This window comes from Prionailurus viverrinus, chromosome E1 (assembly GCF_022837055.1).
Source record: "Prionailurus viverrinus isolate Anna chromosome E1, UM_Priviv_1.0, whole genome shotgun sequence".
NCBI lineage: Eukaryota > Metazoa > Chordata > Mammalia > Carnivora > Felidae > Prionailurus > Prionailurus viverrinus.
The window spans coordinates 12,558,854-12,579,185 of NC_062574.1; the positions used below are offsets into that span (position 1 = coordinate 12,558,854).

Genomic DNA, 20,332 nt, shown 5'->3' on the forward strand with positions numbered 1-20,332 from the left:
AGGGCCACACAACTTCCACCTAGGTCTCCATCTGCCAGGCGGGGAGGAAGCCGTGGCCACAGGAAGAGGCTATGTGTAGGTGGTCCCGTTCAAAGACCAAGCCGGGCCCAGCCCTGAAGTCCTCCTGGCCCCGGTGCCCAACACGGAAGTGAATGGGGCCTCGTGGTGAATCCGGCTGAGGCCACAGATGTGGTGGGTCACACACAGGCCACCCCTGCTGTGCCCTGAGCGTGATAAAATAGTTATTTGACACCACTGAGTTTAGGGGGCATTGGAACTGAGTTTAAGGGGGATGATTTTAGCAGGAAATAAGCAGATGGGGTGGATTTTGTGGCTTTCCCTGTCTCTGGCCGTCATTCCTTTCTCAACACATATCTGCTGGGACTTAGGAGGGGCTGGGGGCTGGGGAGGCCATGCCGGCTTAGAACTCGGCTCAGGGTCAAACCCTAGAGGCACTGTTTTTCACTCCTCCGTGAAACAGCGGGGCTGGCTTAGAACCAAGGAAGTTTTGCTGTGTCCCCCTTTGCCTCCCACACACTGCTACACACACACAGCCTCTGATACCACTAGATTCTGGAGTTTTGGGACACTAGGTGCTGTCAGGTCCTGTGAGGCTCTCAGTTTGGGTATTGCAGGAAGGCTGCTCGTAAGAGGTGGGATTTGAGCTGTAAAGAACAGGCAGAGTTACAAACAATGATGACATTCTGTTTGTTTACATTAAAATATCAGATAAACATTGGCTTTGGGGACATATTAAACCGTGACATATTGAATATATGTGAAAAATAACACCTGGTTCTTACAGAAACGTTTGACAGAAAAGCATAAATAAGGCAACACATTCCTCTTTGCCCACAAGTCGCCATGGCCGAGCTGTTGGGAATATTTCCTTTTTTAATTTTTTAAAAAAGTTTTCTTATTTATTTTGAGAGAGACAGAGTGAGTCGGGGAGGGGCAGAGAGAGAGGGAGGGAGAGAATCCCAAGCAGGCTCCACACTGTCAGCGCAGAGCCCAATGCAGGGCTCGAACTCACAAACCACGAGATCATGACCTGAGCCGAGATCAAGAGTCAGATGCTTAACCAACTGTGCCACCCAGGCGCCCTGGGAGTATTTCCTACATTCCTACTGAGCAACGTGAACCAGGCAGCAACTTTTGGCGAACTTTCCCAATGGCTCGAGCAAGGCAGAAAACAGCCAGCAGAAGGGAGAGTTCCTACCACGACAGTGCCCTCGCTCCCTGCCCCTGCACAGTGTCTAAGGACAGGGTCACAGCAGCCACCCCTGCAGTGGACCCAGATCTGAGCCATTCCCAGAACAACGCCGTGGCTGGGGGAGCACCTCGAGTGTGTGAGACCAAACATCCTTCCTGCCGTTTCTGGGTTCTCCCAGCCCCAAGCACACGCACTAACCTCCAAAGCCGGGGCAGTGGAAATTCATCCCTAGGAGGAGGGCTGAGGAAGCCACTTGTCTAAGCACGCGGGGGGCACGGTGGCCGCCTGCCCACCAGATGTCTGAATCAATCTCCGTCCTTCACTGGGGCCTCCCCCCGGGAAAGATTCTTTCCACCAAAGAACGTCTGCGACCCTCCAAAGGACAGTTTTCCCGGGATGGACAACCTGAACACCCTTTCTCCCCTTACACCGGGAAGATGTGCAGTTGCCGGAAACAGAACATTTGGAAGGATGGGATTGCTGGGACTTTGACTCGGAGCAGGGGCAGGCTGGGGGTGGCGGCCAAGGGCATTTCAGGCAGGGGCGCTTCCCCAGCACAGGACTGCAGGCAGCGCCCTGACTCTAGGCCTGGAAGGGCACAGCCGGTCCCGAGGAGATCCCTCCTGAGGCCTCTTAGCGTGGGGAGGTGGGAAGCGCTCAGCACCACGCAGGGTGCTGTCAGGGACAGACCCCGGGCTTGGCTTGGCTTGGATGGCTGTGCCGCCCCAGTGATCTCCACGGCAGGCCCCTCAGAGCGACCCTGGGCTCTGAGGTCGCGCCCCAGCCGAGACTGAGCCACCACGCAGCGGCCTCCCCTGCCCGGGGTCCCCTCTGGTGGGCACGTATGTCCCTTTTTGGCCCGCCCACAGCAGACCCTGGCCCGGGGTCTCCACCGCGCCCCCTCCTCCCAGGCAGAGCCGCCTTCACGGGAGACGCTGGAGACCACCAGACCCTGGTGGCCCAGGCTGCCAAGGGGCCCCGTACCCGGGCACAGGGCATCGGATGGCCTGCCGCGACTCCACGCAGAAAGCAGGCAGCGGTCAGAACGGGGGTCAGCTGGCCTTTCAGCGGGGGCGCGGCTGCAGCACTGGCCCAGCTGCGGAGGAGGGTGTGGGGGTCTTTATCCCCAGGGCTCTGGCGAGGCACTTGTGGCTTTTCCGGGGAGCGTGTGGCTGGCAGGCCTGAGCGTCCCCGAATGACTGCTGATCCTCCAAAATGATTCCATTTTGGCCTTCCACGGCCTGGGCCTGCTGACCCCTAACCTCGTGCCCTTCCAGTCCTGTACCCCGCTCCCGCTGGTACTATGCTCTAGACCCACGGGCCTTTTTATTTTTCCTGAAGGTTTCCGTTCAATTTTTATGAAAGCAACGCATATACCTAGGGTTAAAAGTTAAATGGCATTACGAGGCTTGTAGGAAGGACAACAGAAACCCGGGAGCTGCCTGCTCCCACCCCTGACAAACGGGAAGTGGGGAAGGGAGCGTGGACCGTGTGCCAGGCTCTGTTCTGGGCACTGAGGACACAGCGGCGTCCCAAACAGACCAAGTCCCTTCCGGCCACAGTTGATATTCTAGCGAGACCGCCTCCAACCCCTTTAGCTCTTCCTCATCTCTCCGTGGCATGCTTATATTGCTATTTCTTTTTCTCTTCAATTTTAGACAGTATCTGATAGCTTCCAAGGATTTCGTTCTTTTACGTATGGACCCGTGTACTTCCCCTCCCCCAAGCACCCAATCTGACCTCCTCAAAATTTTTGGATACATCAGTGTGTGGTGTTTACAATGTTGTGATTAAGTCAACATTGTTTCCAGCTGCCGCTGCTGTAGCCCATTAGGACTACATTTTCTATTTTGTGTTATTTGGGTCGCCAGGAGTTAACAATTGACTGTTTTTCCTTTTTGTGTCGAGGTGGGTGCTCAGGGGGTCCTTTCAAGCTGGAGGCTCATGACCTTTGTCTCTGGGAAGTTGGGAGGCAAAAGTGCTCCTTTTACAAACTTTGTTTTTGTTTTTGATGTTTATTTTGAGAGAGAGACAGAGAGAGAGGGTGATGAGTGCGGGAGGGTCAGAGAGAGGGAGAGGGAGAGAGAGAAAGAGAGAGAGAGAGAGAGAGAGAGAGGGAGAGAATCCCAAGCAGGCTCCGCTCCATCAGCGTGGAGGCCAACGTGGGGCTTGACCCCACGAACCATGGGATCATGACCTGAGCCGAAACCAAGAGTCAGGCGCTCAACCAACTGAGCCGCTCGGGCGTCCCTCCTTTCACGAACTCTTGACTTAGTTTCTTTCCATTCCCACCTGCCCCTCCACCTCCAGAAGGACCTGGTGCCTCTCAGGCTGAGTGTTTCTAAGAGTCTGGCATGTCCGTGGTCCGGTTTCGGATTGGCCCCCTCCTCTGAAACCCCTGATTTTACTCTCCTCCACTCTCTAAGTTGGTTGCTATTTGTCTATTCATTTTTTAGCTTCAAAAATGTTGTGGATTCCTCTTGCCCCTGTCATTGACTTTCTTATTCTCTTTGTCCTTGTGAATTTGTGCCTTAAGGATTTATTTATTTTATTTCATTTTATTTTATGGTCCTTTTAGAGGGGTTTTGGGAGGGAAAAGAGAAAAATATCCCCATTCAGTTCATGATTAACTACAAGTCCCCCTCACGTTTCTCTGAGCTCCTACTGTGTACCATGGACCATGTTAAATCAGCTCCTACCCTCAGTTTCACATGGCTCTTTTTTTATCCCCAAGTCTGAGCTCAGAAGGTACTTCCTCCAGGAAGGCCTCCTTGACCGCTCTGTCTAATGGTGCCTCTCTGCCACGTCATCCTGCTTTACTTTTTGTTCATAGCCCCACTATTTGAAATTATTTTATGTATTTACTTTCATTAATGTATTGCCTTCCTTCTCAACCTCTCCCAGAGCTATGCTCCACGAAGGCAGGGACCTTGTATATCTTGTTCTTTCCTGTCTCCTCAGTCCTTAACATGGGGTCAGGCCAAAGTAGATGCTCAGGAAATATATGTCAAATGGATGGATGGATTTAAGTTTGGAATCTCCAAGAGGCAAAGTTCAGCATGACTCAAGGAAGAAGATGGTAATGGTCAGAAGTTCCTAGGAACGGAAGACACTTCCGGTGAGGGCATGAGACCCTTGTCATAGGAAGGATGTAAGTCTAGGCTTGGGGATGGCTGAAAGGGCACAGAGGCATTGAAGAGAACAGGTGTGCTAATCTTCAAGGCCTGAGACACGTGGCTGGCTCAAGGTCACTCAGCTCCTTCCTGGGGGAGTTAGGACGCCCTTTAGATTCAAAAGCAGTCTTTGCAGGTGGATATTGGGGTGTTCCCAGGTCATGGAGTTGGCCTGATCTGGATGCAGCTTGCCTCTCTCCTCCTTGGTCAGGCTGGGCAACTTGCTTGTCTCTATGTTTGCACTCCTCCCCCATACCCTGGTGATAAGGACAACTCCGACATCCTGGATTCTAGATAACAAGCATGAACCTTCTAGTAAAATGCTAGGATACACAGTAGGCTGTCCTGATGATCTGGTTAAACGTCTGGTTTCATTCTTCCTGGCACTGAGAATCAGGAAGCTGCTCGAAGCCTTGGGCCTCTGTTTCTTTGTCTGTGAGATGAAGTCTAACCGTGCTGACCTCGCTGGGTCACGTTAAGTCTCAGCCTTGGGGTGTGACAGGTGTCCCTCAACACGTGTCCCTGCCTCCTGGGCAGGAAGTGCCACTTTTGAGGACCTGGGGACACACAGGCTCTGGACTGAGGCTCCTGGGTGTCCAGAGCCCCTGAGCACCTTGACATGTTCCTGGGACGTGCCTCCCTGCAGAATACTGGGTTGGATGGACCCAAGTGCTCCGTCAGGAGCAAAGAGCTCGGCATTTTTCCAGAAAGCAGTAGCGAGAGCTCAAGGACGACTGTTTTGCTCAGGAGGAGGATGTTGCAACCCATTTAGTGGAAGCTTGGGCAGAAAAGGCAGGGAGACTCTGTCTCCGTCTGCCCGTTTCAACAATAGGTCTGCCATTACTCACTGCTTTAGGCATCTCCCTGAGCCTCGGTTTTCCTTTCTGTTAAATGGAGATGGTGATGCTAGTATGCATCTTGCTGGCGTGCTGTGAGCCTTTCTCCATTCCACAGTCGTTCACCGAGCGCCTGTGTGGCTGGGGACAGAGCAGGGGCCAAAGCAAAGTCACTGCCCTCACGCGTCTTGCATCATAGTGAGTCCACGAGGTGATGTGCTTTGAGGGATTAGCACACAGTAGGTGCTCTAAAAATAGCACCTGCTGTTTTGCTAGCAGAGTCATTGAGCTTGTAGGAGTTCACCTTCTGATACTTGAGAGTGGTGACAATGTAAACAAGGGAGGTGAGCCCCTGCCTTCCCCTCACCATTCTCCTCTGTACACTGTAACTTCAGAGCCTGATCCTGAGTAACAGGCTCCCACCTGCTGCCCTACTCTTCCCGGGGAACTTCCTACGGCCTTGAAGCACCCGCTGGCGCTGTGCTGGGCCTGAAGGACCCAGTCCCAGCTCCCGCTTTGGAGGAGCGTAAGTCCGATGGAGAGGCAGATGGGGGTGCAGCCACTGGCAGAGCCAGGGCCCTTGATGAGAGGGCTGGGGTGGAGGTGCAGGGGGTGTGTGTCAGGGAAAGCCTCCCCTTTTGATTTCACAACTGGGCCTTGAAGGAGGGTAGGAGTGCATCGGGTGGAGAAGGCAGGGAAGGGCCTTCCTGGCCAAGGGAACAGCTTTTGCAAAGGAAGGTTTAGGGAGGAAACTTGGGCTGGCAGTGGCTGGAAGGGGGAGATGACTGGGGAAGTGCCCCACTTAGGGAGCCCTGGCAGGTTTGGGACATGGGCCGCCGTGTCTTTTGGAAGGCGCTCTCTGGCTGTGGTGTGGAGGAACTGGGAGCAGGAAGCAAAGCGAGGAGGAGGAGGAGGAGGAGAGAGGGTGGCCGATGCTGCCCAGGGCTCCGTGAAGTGACCGGCAGGCGTCCGGCCACCATGCCAGAAATGGTCACCAGAGGGCGCTGTGTGTCAGCAACCTTGGAGGCCTCCGCTGGTGTCAGGGTGGTGTGGGCACAGCTGTGCCTGTGGGCTGTTTCTGCAGCTGTGTGGCCACTCCACACTCATGGTCACACTTGTGTCCCTTGCTGTGTTCCTGTGTGCATGGGTATTTGGGGGTGTGTGTACTTATACAGGTGTGAAAGGGGGCTTGTGGGGTTTTGTGTAAGAGTGTGTGAGAATGTACAAGAGATCCATATGGGTGAGAACAGGGGCCCCCCATCTCCCACTACTCCAGCCACACTGTTATTCCCCTAGAAGCCATCCACCTCAGAGTCTTTGCACCCGCTGTTCCCTCCGCCTGGTGCCTTTCTCCCGGACATCCTCATGACTCCTCTCTCACCACCTCAGCTCTGTGCTTACACGGCACCTTCTGGTGAGGCTTTTCCGGCCCTCCATCTTTAGAAGTACGGCCCCCGCACCCAGACTCACTCCCTGTCTCCCTCCCTCCTCTGTCCCATAGCACCTCTTATCCACTGACAGACTGCAAGGTAACTTAGGCATTTTGCTTGTCTGGCTTGCCCACTAGACCATCACCTCGCCGAGGGCAGGGAGTCGTGTTGTGTCTGTCTGGTTCAATTGTCGTGCCTTCAGTGCTAGGCACGGAGTAAGTGCTCAACAAATTGTTGTTGAATGAATGAATGAGTGAGCTTCCCCAACCCTGGGTTCAGACCATCGTCTCTTTCCAGTCCTCTGCCATTCCAGGTCCCTCCCACCTCTGCTCACACCCACCTCCTAACCCTCTTCCTCCCTGTGTCTCAGTTTCCCTGAGTCTACCGACAGGGGTGTTTGGGACTTTTGTTCTCAGAGTCGGGGTACGAGGCAACCTGTTGTGACCCCATCAAACACCCCTTCTGGTTTCTGGGGGATCGTGGAGTCCTTCAGCCTCACTGTGCTCCTTAGAGTGGGAGGGCGGCCCGCAGATGTTGCGGTGACTAGCCGGGAAGAGAAGAAGAAGCCCTCCCGTGGTGTTTCCGCCCGTGGCAGCAAAGCAGCTCTGCGCCCCAGTCTGGCCCTCATACGTGGCCCCTTTCCCAGGGAGACCCTTCCTTGCTTCTCTGCCCGGCAAGCTCCTAGGGATTCTTAAAGGTCCGTCTCAAAGTCACTTCCTCTGAGGAGTCTTCCCTGACCTCACCCAGGCGGTGTCTGGCACCTTCCTGAGACTCTTGCTCGGGCATCTATTTATAGCGCCCCACACGGAGTTTTGTGATTCTTGGGCTGTCAGGCTCCCTGACTAACCGTCGACTCCTCCAACTGAAGGGCCTTGTCTGAGTCATATGGGTGCCTGGGAGGCTCGCACGGGACTGGAGTCACCTCATCGATGTCTGTGGCGTGCTTTTCATCCTCTCTTTGTTCATTCCTCAGGTACTTATTAGGCACCTACTCTGCACCAGGCCCGGGGCTGTGCCTCAGGACTGCGGCAGGGGATGAGTGGGCAAGATGCCTGCTCAGGAAGGGCCGATGGTCTAGAGGGAGAGCTGGCTGAAAAACAGAGCAAATAGGAAAGGCATTGGTGGCCCGAGCGCCGCCGTGCAGAGAATAACCGCGGATTTGGGGGCGTGACCAGGAAGGCCTTTTAGAGGAGTTCATTTATGCGGAGGCTTGCAGGCTGGAAGGGAGCCACCCCCAGAATCTGGGCGGGGAAAGGTGTCTCAGGCAGAGGAGACAGCGAGGGTGAAGGCCCTGCGAGGCAGGACCGGTACTGGCATGTTCGATGGACAGCACTAAGACCCTTGAACCTAGCAAGGGACAGAGAGGGTGAGGGGGAGTATGGGAAGCATGGAAGTCCAAGTGGATGGCAGAGGCCTGAACCTAGAAAACCCGCCGGACCAGGCCTGCGGTCCTGGTAGGGAGGTAGCTGCTGCTGGGTGCCCATTTTACAGACGGATAAGCAGCAGGTTCCGAGATGAAATGACTAGCCCAAGGTCACATGGCCCATTTGGAACAGAGCACTCCAGACACCCAGGAGTGGTAAGGCTGAGGTGGCTTCCTGGAGGAGGTGGCCCACAGTATATTTCCTGGGCACTTAGGAAGTGTCAGGCCCTAAGCCGGATACTTCCAAGCCTCAGCTCATGAACTAATTTCAGAGGGCCTCACTGCCCCCCATGGGACAGGTAAGTAAACTGAGGCATGGAGCTGTTCCATGACTTCTAGTAAGTGGCAGGGTTGACACTCAAACCTGTACCTGTCTGAGTCCACAGATCATGACTTTCTGTCCACTTCCTGGAAAGGGTGAGTGAGAGACACAGGAAGAGAATAATGATAATTATAACATATCCCCCCCTTTTTTATCTCATCGGGCCCTCTCCATCACTGTGTGGGTGGGGCTCTGCAGGGGTCACCCCTTTCTACAAATGGGCAGACAGAGGTCAGCTCCCTGCTCCAAGCATTTCTAGCAGGTGGTGGAATCTGCTTCCCTCACGTGAGGTCCCTGGCAGGTCACACACTCATGCCTGCCCAGAGGCAAGGGGCTGACCCCTTGACCCTTGCCAAGCGCTTCCTGCCCTCACTAGCCCATGGCTTTCCATCTGAGTCACTTGATCCCAGGGCCAGATTGGTCAGTGGCTCCTAAAATGCCCCTAGACTCCATGTGGCAGCACAAGGGAGGACTGGTCTGTCTGCATTATACATTATACAGTCTGTACATATAGACTGAGGCCCCAAGAGCAGAGAAGAGAAACACCTTACTCCCTGCCAGGTAGGGAAGGAGGGGCAGTAAAGACATGACCATGAATGCTACATTTACTGACCTCTCGCTAGGTACCACAAAGTTCACCACTGTATCTCCCCCCATTTCCCGGTGCCTGAACACATCAGGCCCTCGGTGGATGTTTGCAGAAGCAGGGAATAGACGTGCGCACGCCAGACACCGTGCTTTCAACGTTTTACAACGTTCAGTCACCAATGATAGTCCGCTAAAGCCCGGGTCTCCTTCTGACCAGCGCCAGGAGGCAGGGCTGTTACTTACGGTTGCTTTTTCACACAGGCCAAACCCGAGGCTCAGGGGTTACCTGACTTGCCCAAGGTCACCGGCAAGTAGGCATCTGAGCCCAGGTCTCGCCCCGGGGACGCTCTTTTAACCCCTGCACAGCACTTTGCCTTCCCGCTCCCGGGGGCCCCAGCCCCGCCACCCCAGTATAGCTGGGGTTTTTTCCAGCTTACGCACCCCAGACGGGCCCACAAAGCTCACTGGCAGAGCACGACTGGCCTGGGAGAGCGCGGGGGCGGGGCCTAGAGCCTGACAGGCGCCAGGCGCGCTCAGCGAGTCCCCGGGAGTGGGCGGGGCTTGCGTCTTGACAGGCAGCGGGAGGGACACCGCTCCAGCCTAGGAGGGGACAGAGCCTGAGCGGGCCTGGGTTTCCCGGGCGGGGGGCGGGGCTTGACAGACAGTGGGAGGAGCCCGATTTGGGGCCAGCAGGGGCAAGGCTTGTGCGTGACAGGCAGGGCAACGCCGGCGTTGGATAGGCAGGGGACGGGCCCTGGAGACTGACGGGCCAATCGACGCGCGGGGGCGGGGCCGATGTCGGCGCCGTCCGGCCGGGGCCCCAGCGGCGCTGCCCAGTCTGGCTCCGGCACCGCCCGTCGCGGACGCGTATTTGCCGCCACCGCCGCCGCCGCCACCGCCGCCGCCGCCGCCGCCTCTGCTCCGCCACCGCGCCCGGGCCCCCTGCCCGCAGCCATGAGCGCTCTCCGTCCGCGTAGAGCCCGCCGTCCTCTCGATTAGTTCCTTCCGCTGCCCCTGGACCCGCCTGCACCATGGAGTCGCCCGCCTCCAGTCAGCCCTCCAGCATGCCCCCGACCAAAGGTAGGAGCCCCTGCTAGGGAGCGCGACTTGACCCCCCGCCCCCGCGCCCGATCCGGGCCCGGGCTGCGAGCCCCGACCTCCGTCTGTGTGATCCCATTCCATACCGTACCGGACCCACGCAGCACATCGGCCCAGAACCCGTCCCTATTTGGGTCTCGGTCTCAGCTTAGACCTCACTTGGACCCCCAGTTTAGGCCTTGGGACTGCATTCGGGCCCGAACTCAAGCTAGGATCTCCTTCTGATTATTCTGATTACCCCGCTGCAGGTCAGAAACCTCACTCTGACCTCCTCATTTAGGCCTTAACTGCACCCAGAACATGAATTCTCCCAACGTGGGTACCTCAGCTGGATTCAGGGGGATTCACTGTGATCCTGCACCCAGCCGCCTCCCCCCCTCCTTCTCCGTCCACTCCCTGGTCCCAGGGCTGTAGCCAGACTGGGATTTAACTGACACCCCAGCAGTGCTGCCCTGCTGGGGAATCACTGTAACCACCCTCACCCCCCTTCCCAACCCCCCCTCCCCGCCCCCACCATGTGAGTGCCTTGGCTACACTCCAGCTAAGAACTCTCTCCTCTCCCCTAACTCTCTCCATCCTTGTAGGCCCCGCATTGCCCCATCCCTGGTGGGCTTGCAGGCCTGCAGCCTTGTCCCCCAGGAACCTCTCTCGTCCTCCCAGCCTGCCCTAACACACAGCGCCCTCTCCATCAGCTCTCCTTGTCTTGACTTGCAAGTTTCTCTCTGCACTTGGGGACCTCACCGCTTTTTGCTCCCCTGTGTCTCCAGGATTGATCGATACCAGGCTTGTCCCTGCTGCCTCTGGGTCCCGGGCCAGCTACTACTAGGCCGGCGTGCTGGCCGTGCAGTGGGCTTGCTCTTGTCTTCTCCAAGTAGCTGGCCTTCCTGGAAATTTTTGTGAGGTGGCGGCTGCGGGCGGCAGCAGGATTTGTCATGCGGGGGTGGGGGTGGGGGTGGGAACTTGGAGGGTGAAAGGGGGATTTTTTTTTTTTTTTTTTTTTTTTTTTGCAGGAAGAGGAAAGGATGTTTTTGGCATGTGGGAGCCTCAGCAGGCTGGGCTGTGTAAGAGTTCCAAACCGGACATAGCTGTAATGAATGGGCTGCCTCCTGGCTCTCTAAACCTGCTGCTGCCTCACCCCAGCAGCAGGAGTGTCTGTGGGCCTCAGTTTCCTTATCTGCAAAATGGGAGTAATCACACCTGCCTTGTGTGGCGTTCTGGATATGATAGGAGGTAGCAAATACCGAAGAGTTTTAAGCAAGCATGGCTGAGGAGACAAGGAACTCAGCATGGTGCCTGGCACATAGTAGGAGCTTAGGGAGGGACAGCTGCTGCACCCCGGTTTTACCATGTTTCTTGCTGGGAAGGCCTCAGTCTTGCAGTGTCAAGGCCTTGCCTCTGTTTGCAGCTGCAGAGTGAGGTGGAGAAAGGTAACACATGGCACTTAATGGGCCTCTGATCAGAGGTTGTTCCTCCCTCTCTTTCTCTGGAGAGGCCCCGGCAGCCGGAGGGCATGTGGGGTCCTGGGGAGGGCACGGGTCCTTCTCTGCCCCTGCCGCCAGCGGCTGTGGTGGCTGTGGGCCAGAGCCCTGCTGGCCCGGTGGGCAGGGTAATTACGTCTTACGTAAGTGGGAGGCCGGAGCCCTGACCGTTGCCCAACCACTGTGAGTAACTCAGGAGGCACTCAAGGGGGGAGGTGGCTGGGGAGGGACTTGGACTGCACAGACCTCGTGGAGCTCGGGAACCGGGAAATCATACGCTTCTCCATTCTGGAGACCCAGGAAATTAGACGTTTCTCTTCTCCAGCTTGGGGTGTGTGCCTGGCTTGGTCAGTGCTGGGGGACTTAGGGCAGGTCCCCCACCTTCTCTGGGCCACAGTGTTTTCATGGGCAGAAGGAAGAGCTCGGAAGCAATGTTTGTCTCTGAATGCCCTTTCAGCTCTTCCAGGGGGGGATGCCTCGTCCAAATAAAAGTTAAAGCTGTGGAATTGTGAAGGTAGAGAGGTGACAGGTGTGAAGGGGAAAGGGACTTTGGAGAGGCACTGCTTGGTCCCCATACGCTGTGTGACTGGAGTCCTGGTGTTGCTCTCTCTGAGCCTCTCTCTGCAGAGAATTGGGATGAAATTCCATTTTGTGGGTCCAGGTAATAGATGATGGCGGGTGGGTTAGATGGAGGGTCAGGAACCTCTGCAAGGCCTAGGGACCCCGTCAACCTCTTTGGGGTCTGCGGAAGGATGTGGTGGGGAGCCGCGATACCACGTCACAAAAATCCTGACAGCTACCACTTACCAGGCTTTTTTCCCTGTTCCAGGTACTCTCTCATTTCTTCCTCACAGCCCCATTTATTGAGGCTCAGAGGTGTTCGGTGCCTTGCCTGGGTCATACGGCTGTGACAGGTGCAGCTAGGGTCTGTCTATCTAGGACTGTCTATCTCCAAAGGTCTCCCCAGTGCTCTTTTATGTTCCATTCTTGTGCTAGATGCTTGAGCTGAGCTGCTGGGTGGCCCCCTCTTCCCCGCCCCGCTGCCCCCTGCCAACCGCCGTCCCACGTCCCACTGTCCCAGCTAGTGGCACTCTCCATGACGTCTTTGTCTCATAGGCGTCTCCCCCAGGCCGTGCCTGACCTGGGGGAAGGACTGAGCCAGAGGTGATGCCTTTCGTGTACACAGCCCTCTACAGTTGGCACATTTTATATTCACCGCAGTCCGTCCCATTTGACAGATGACAAAACTGGGGTCAGACAAGGGGAGCGGCTGGACTGAGTCCAGAGAGCTGGGATTCTCACCTGGCTGCCCTTCCCGTCCTGGGCACAGGGCCCCCAGCATTGTGCTCTTCTCCACCTTCTCAGAGGAATTTGAACAAAACAGGGCGTGGTTGGCACTTGACCTTAAGGGAGCTTTCCTTTTGACCTTCCTGCCTTGCAGCTGGTGCCCTGCTCCATCCTCTATGCCACAGGCCTGGGGAGTTTTCCATGAGCCCATGAGACCCCAGGTCCCACAGCCCTGCTGGTCTTCCTCAGTCTCCTCTCGCACATGCCATCTTTGGCTGGGGCCAGAGGCTGAGGGCAGCTGGCACTGGGGCCAGTGGTCAGGGGCACGTTTAGTTGGCGTGGTTTGGGTCTGCTGCTTCAAGCCACGCTTGTCCTTGGGGGTACCACATGTACCCTGTTACCGTCCCCGCTGCACTGTGAGTGCCACCAGTGCGGGCACTTCATATTTGATCTTCACATGGCTCCCGGCTGCCCACTGCGGGCACTGAGGCTTCAGGAGCACCGTGTCCCGGTCCTGCCTGCCGTGGCCACTGTCCCCCCCAAACCCCCATCCTGTCCCATCCCTGCTGTCGGAAAGACTGGAGGGTGACACCTTGGGGACTTCCCCCACCCCTGGCGTGACGCACAGGAAACTCTCTATCAGCCAGCCCGTGGCTCGGGGCCCGAAAGGAGCAAAGTTCTCAGTTGCCTGTGTGGGGAGAGGGCTGGGGCAGCGGGAGGCTTCCGGTGGGTGAGTCAGCGGGCACTGGGTGCTGACTCACCCGCCGGGCATGCCAGCCCAACTGGCTGCTGCTTAAAGGGGCGATGCCTGCTGGCTGGCGGATGGGTAGGGGGCTGTGAGCCCCGACCTCTCAGGTCAACATCTAGCCCTGAGATGGGCATCAGAGGTGGCCCCCTTCCTGGACCTCAGACTGGGCGGGGACCCTTGGACAGGCCCTCCTGGACCCACTCCCGCCCCGCCCAGGAACTTCCTCTGTTAGGCAAGGGCCCTGCTTCCTCTTGTTCACGGAACAGAAGCAGGTGGCGGCGGCTGTTCACCACCCTTGGCCCAGGGAACCCTCAGGCTCAGATGTGCTGCTGGGGGCTCCGGGATGCGGGGGAGGAGAGGGGGTGCAGGGTTGGCCTGAAGTCCCGAAAGACAGGATGGGGGTGCCTGTGGTCAAATCTCAGTTCAGTCTCTTTTGCTGTGTGATGTGGGAAAAGGTACATTCACTGCACTCTGTAAGTGATTTCAGTCCCCTGGGCATGGCCTACCTTTCAGATGAGAGGCCTCCGTTTCCTCACCTGCAGAATGGGAATAGGGACCTCTCCTGTCTTGCTAGCAGCCACGAGGATGGCTGTGGACAGCCTCATTCCACTCTTGCTAAGTGTCAGGTAGTGGGCCAGCAAGACTGTCCTCAGTCCCTAAAGAGCCCTGGCGAGACAGGAAGGGGGTGCAGAGCCTGGGCTCAGGGGGTAGACAGGCCGAGTTCAAATTCTGACTCACTTCGCTGCTTCCTGACTTCCTCATGTGCCCTCTCTGACCCTCAGTCTCCTTTTCTGTCAAGTGGGAGTAAACACCCATCCCTTGCAGGGTGGTAGTAAAGATTGGAGATAGTGTTTGCCTAACGAATGGCATCTGCTATTATTTTCTTATTGTTATGGTCATGGAAGGTGTTCATTGATGGATGAATAAGTAGGACCCTGACCTCTGGTGACAGACTCATAAGCCCTGTGACGTGGGACTCTGTGGGGGCAGGGTCCTGTAATGTCGGCAGAATGTACCAGGCCCTTTCCCCACTGGTCCCCGAGCTGGAGCTAGGGCTCCCATTGCCTCTTGGGCCTTCCTGGGGAGGGCCTGTGGGGAACAGAGAGGACTGAGTGCTGGCCTCTTTTTTCAGGTCTGCCTCCCTTGAGCATAGGGAGGCGTGGGGCAGGGAATCAGGAGGATGGGGACTTTCTAGGCCAGCCCCTTAGCTGGTGGAACTTCATCACTGCCAGGCATGGCGCTGGCTGTGGGGATACAGGGGGTGAGCGAGGAGCACCCTGGCTCTCACAGAGTTCTGCCTGGGGTGCAGGAGGAGGCCTTGGGAGTCATGGTTCTGAGAGTCCAGACCCAAGGCCAAGTGTGTGGGTGGATGGGGGGCCGAGGTGAAGGGGGGAGCAGTTCGATGCAGGGTTTGCCTGGGTGCAGGGCCTTGGTGGCCATGTGGAGTGTCGTCAGGGTCTCAGGCTGGGTGCCGTGTGTCATGACTGGGTCCCAGAGGAGGAACACCGGGGGGCAGCACAGAGGGTGCCACACAGAGAGCCCTCCCCCGCACAGATGGGGGTGATGAGACCGGCCTGCCTTCCGCTCGGCTCCCAGCGTTGGGGTTGCAGCCTCCAGGGACCACCCATGCTTCCCCTTGGCCTTCCTTCTCGGCATTGCGCACACAGGTCAGGCTTGCTTGCCCAGCTGTGTCTGTAGATGCCCTCCCCAGCGCTGACCACGGCAGCCCCCAAAAGCTTCACACAAAGGTCATGAAGAACAGATGGGGTTGGGCAGTGGCAACCCGGAAGGCCCCTCTGCCGCTCACAGACGGCAAGCCCGGGGGCTGTATCCAAGTCGGGAGAGGGTCACCAGGCTCACCCTGAAGGAGCTTTTCTCCTCCCTACCCCCAGTCTCGGGCGCCGGTCCCTGTCACCCTGTCCCTTTCTGGGGTGTTGTGGCCGAGCTGGCATCCAGGGGCCGCCCCGGCTTCTCTGGGAGGCGGTGTCCAGCTGCCCTGCTCCCAGCCCGTCCATTTCAAACTTTCAAATTGTGACTAAACTGCAGACACCAAAAGGGTATATAGAAGGTACCGCCGTATTTTTACGAATGAGTGCTGCGTACCCAATACTCAGCTAAAGAAATTGAACGTTACTGTACCCCAAAGTGCCCCCCAGTATTGCATCTCCCTTACGGCCGTCCTGACTTTTGTCATAATCGCTTCTTTATTAGTGCTAAGGTACGAGGGGTATGTTTCGGCTCATTGTCCTTCAGAATCCCTAGGCTGGCCCCCATTGCGGCCCATGGGGCCTGCACAGCCACGTAATGGCGGGGAGGGGCTGCGGCCAGCTGGCTGGGTTCACGCCCGTCTCCCCCATTCCCGAGCCGCGTGGCCTCAGTCTGTCTCACGGGGATGCTCCTAGAATCGAAACTGCAGGGCTGTTGTGACGACTCACTGCATTAGCCTATGCAGGTGCTCGGCATGGGGGCTGGCTCGGAGTTGGTGTAGACGAGTGTTTGCAGCTGTTACTGTTGCTTTAAGCGAATCTTAAACTCCCGGGCCCGAATTGTGCTGTGCTCAGCCTGTGTAGCGACACCCTGACGGGCCCTGACTTTCCTTATCCGCATCACTGTGCGAGGCGTGTCCTGAGGGTTGCCTGAGCCAGCGGGTGTGAAGCGACGAGGGAAGGGCCTTGGATGTCAGTGGAGATGTTTGCGTTCTATCAGGAAGTAAACAGAGAGCTGAGAAGCATTTCTGGGCTCCCACTAAGTGGGTCGTCGTTGTTGGTGGTCAGAGCCTGCTGAGGCAGGGGCGGGGGGGCCTGCCCGAGACTGCCCTGGGTGTGGGGCCTGGGGAGCGTGTCCTGCCCTCCCTGTCCTTCAGCGGGTCTGTGTCTTAGCCTTCTGGGTTGCCCCATACCTCCCTACTGCAGGCACAGCTTGCCCCACCCCCAACCGCCTGGGGCAGACCCCAAGGTAGTGCTGGTAGAGCCTTGCTGGGTGAGCCTGGGGGGACTTCCAGGTTCGAGGCCCAACTCTGCCCCGACTCCCTTTGTGATGTCCTGGGCTCTAGTGTTCTCACATGAACCAGGGGAATGGAAACACCCACCTCTCAGGCTGTTGTCGAGGGTGAGAAGGGATGAGACCTGGCAGATTCAGGGACACCGTAGGTGCCCATTCGGTGCTGAAATTGAACTTGAGCTATGTATTAGCATTTTTGTCACCAAGAATACCCATTTAGATATTCTCTCCGTTATCCCCATGTTTTGTAAGATTTTGTTCCGAGACAAATGATGATAAAAGCAAGCGTGGTCTTTGCTAAGGGAAGGTGCTGCTACCGTTTTGCAGGGGCAGGAGCATGGGGCCCAGCAGTGCTTCCGGGTGGCCTGGGTGATCTCACAGTGGCCCCAAGTGCAGACCTGTAGGAGCTCAGCCCACGCGTCCAAGCAAGAGGAGCGGCCCGTTTCCCTGGGGCTCTGGGAAGGTTAGGTGCCACCCGGGAATGTCCCTCCCTGCCCCTAGCCTCGAGGCGTGGGCTCTGTGGTCTGGGGGCCTCACTCTGCAGTCTGGGGCCCACCTTGGTGACTGAAGGCCTCTGGGCCAGGGCGGCCGCTGATCCGATCCGTTTTGTGCCAGGCATTTTGCGTGCACTATCTTTCTTAGCTGTCATGGTTACCCAGCAACATGGTTGTGTTGTCATCCCTGAGTTTTACAAGTACGCCGGCCTAGAGCAGGGAGTGAATGCCCAAGGTCACACAGGTCTGCCCCGGCCTTTTCTTAGCAACCCCTGACTAGTCCTCTCCTGGAGGTCAAGGTCTTTGCGCTCCCCAGATCATCAAGGGAGGAAACAGGCTCAGGGAGGGGGTGTGGCTTGCCCCTGGTCACACAGCAGCTCAGGTCTCCCGGTGCCCAAGCCTGTCTTTCCTCAGTTCACTATCTGTTGGCCTCCACCGCAGCGGCTTGCGAGATGCTGTCGTGGCTGCAGTTGAGGTGTGGGAAGCCAGGATCTGGTGACCCCGGGGAGAAGAGCCGGTCCAGGAAGTTGGGGTCAGTGTCAGAGTCCTGGTTCTGCTGCTGCCCTGGCATGGGACCCCGTGCGAGCCTCCAGGCCTCTGGCCCCAGGATCCGGGCTGGCCAGCCTCGGAGGCGCCATCCAATTCCCAGCAGGCCCTGCTGCTGAGAGCCCCCACGAAGGACACCGATGAGCCTGGCTACCCCTTTCGGAGGGAGGAGGAGCCTGAGCCCCAGACCCACAGAAGCCCAGGACACAAGGTTTACACAGGGCTTCTTTCTTTCTGATTATTTAATTTAAATTCACTTGCATTTAAGCAGCTCATACACGTGGTTAGGATCATCTCAAAGGTGCAGAAAGGCAGTGTCCTGCTCCTTGGAATCCTCTGCGGAGAGACCCTCGTTTCTCTCTCTCACAAAATCTGCATTCCTCCTCCTGCGTGGAGAGCACTCGCCCCGCCATCCTGCCCAGGGGCCCGCTGGACCCTTGCCAGTTCCCTGGGCCAGTCTCTTGATTTTACAAACGCTGGGCCTCAGGGTCCTCATCTGTAAAATGGAGATCCTGTTCATCCCTGCCTCTGGGGGTTGCTGAAGGGATCCGGCGAGATGCGATTAAACGCTTAGCACAGGCCACACAGTAGGTGCTCGCCAAGTGTCGGCGGCTCTTTATTCTTTTTGTCTCGTGGGAGTTGTATGTTAGGGATGAGTTCCTTGAGGTCGCTTTTCTGGGTCAGTGGGCGTTTGGACAGTGCCGAGGTGCCTTCAAGGTGGTGGCCCTGTGAGCTCACGCGACTCCCAGCAGCAAGGGGGCGGACTCTGGTTGCCCTCTGTGCCCTGCGCCCCGAGCGCAGCCCGCGAGGCCGGGTGAGACCAGGTCTCCCACCCGCACCCGCTGGTCCCGGCCTCTCCCCCTTTCCTCCCTCTTCTAGGCCCACGTCCCTGTGTACTTGCCTCCTGTGCCTGGACCATCGCGGCTCTAGAGCTTTCCTCCTTCCTCCTCCTCAGCTCAAATCCCACCTCACAAAGGTCCCTGTCCCCAGCTCCCTTTATTCTGTAGAGCATTTAGCGTGCACGGGATTCTGTGTAAACATTACACAGATTGGTGTTGTTTGCTAGTTTGCTGTTTGCCTGTGGTCCTGCCTCTCCTGTCGGCCCCAGGCGTAGCCCTGGCATGGTTGCCCTGTTGGGCTGGATCATTCTCAGTTGTGGGGGCTGAGTGTGCACCGTGGGTTGTGGGGAAGCATCTCTGGCTTCTATCCACTAGATGCCGGTAGCACCCCCCTGACGGAACGTCTTCAGACATCGCCACAGGTCCGCGGTTGGCGCATGACCTCGGAGGGCAGGGCGCGGTCTGCTCATTGAGGGAGGGACGGATGCTGTGAGGTCGGCAGGCACCGAATCCCCCCCAACGTGCTCTGCAGATGAGGAAGGGCCTGAGAGGTAAAGGGAAAGGGGGTGCCGAGGGCCTCAGAGGCCAGGGCCTGCCCAGGTGACTGGCACACAGCAGGAGACAGGGCAGGGCCATGGGCTGAGCGGCCCCCGTGGCGCAGCCCGTCGTTCGCCTGTGGGATGAGGTACACGGTGCCCTTGGCAGGTGCCACGTGTATAGGGGACCCGTCAATGAGAGAGCCCTTCATCTGTTTCAGGACCTTGGGGAGCGGGCGCCACCGTGCAGGGGACCCAACTGGCCCCCTGCCTGGGGGAGCCGGCTCTGTCCTTGCTCCCTGCCGACACTTGGTGGTGGTGGTCCCCGCCAGCTCCTCAGGGGCCTCTTTGAGGGGAGGGTACCAGGGGGCGGAGACTGCAGCCTCAGACACAGGTGGGACGGGCCGGCCCTGCCGTTCCTGCTGAGCATCGCAGGGCCTCGGTGGGCCGGTCCGTGGACTGGGTGCCGCGCTCACCCGCGGGGCGGTAAGTGTGGGGCCGGTGCGATGGCTGCAGTGGGCGGCGGCACTGAGCATCAGGTGCCGTGCCGGCTGACAAGAGCTATTCGATAGCTGCCTGCGCCGCGGGAGTAGTTTGGTCGAGGCGCTCTCTCTGTGAGGGACCCTCCCATAGGACAGTGGGGCAGAGGCTGGGAGGGGGCATCGGTGGCCCTGGGACATCTGGCCTCCCACATCTCCATGGCGGGCACGGACGCTCAGGGCCTGGGACTTTTCTGGTGGAATTGGAAACCACAAGAAGCACCCGAAGTACCCCAAAGTAGGGGTAGGAATAGTAACAGTTTGGGAGCAGCAGGGAGCAATGCGCTTGTCATGGGAAACCAGGGGTCGTGACTGAACACGATGAGGGGTAGGGGGCTCCCTTTGTGAGTGGAGTCTGTGGCAGGGCCCCCCACCCCCCACCGTGGACACAGCCTGAGATGGAGTGGCACAGTCCAGTCTATTTGGAATCTCCCCAAGGTCCCAGGGCAGGGGTGACGCAGGGGGTGGGGAGAGCCCTCTCTCGGGCTTTCTGTTGATGTCTGCTCATTAGAGCTAAGCAGACCCGTCTTCATGTCTGCCCCTTGCTAGACTCCCCCTGTGTGACCTTGGTCAAGGTACCTCTCCTCTCTGACCCCCGCCTCCCCCCGCCCCGGTACAACAGGTACAGACAGGAAAGCACTTTATTCTGTGGGGCTGTGGAGAGTATGAACAGAGTGACTGTCTGGGGCTGAGGGCCTGGTGTTGTTTTGGGTCCTGCGGGTTTGGTTCAGTCTAATCTTTGCATGTCAGCCACCGCTGCAGCAGGGCACTGATAGCCTGGT

The 20,332-nt window shown here is 57.7% G+C and overlaps 1 protein-coding gene across 2 annotated transcripts in view; it reads left to right on the forward strand.

Moving 5' to 3' along the window:
* Positions 1 to 9,797: 9,797 nt before the first annotated feature.
* MAP2K3 (mitogen-activated protein kinase kinase 3) overlaps positions 9,798 to 20,332 on the forward strand; it is a 29,558-nt gene continuing 19,023 nt past the window's right edge. Inside the window, exon 1 of one of the 2 annotated variants that reach the window (XM_047833374.1) lies at positions 9,798 to 10,065. In XM_047833374.1, coding sequence (XP_047689330.1) covers positions 10,017 to 10,065 — 49 coding nt within the window. In that variant the 5' untranslated portion in view covers positions 9,798 to 10,016. The remainder of the gene's footprint in view (positions 10,066 to 20,332) is intronic. The other variant, XM_047833376.1, reaches the window with a different exon arrangement.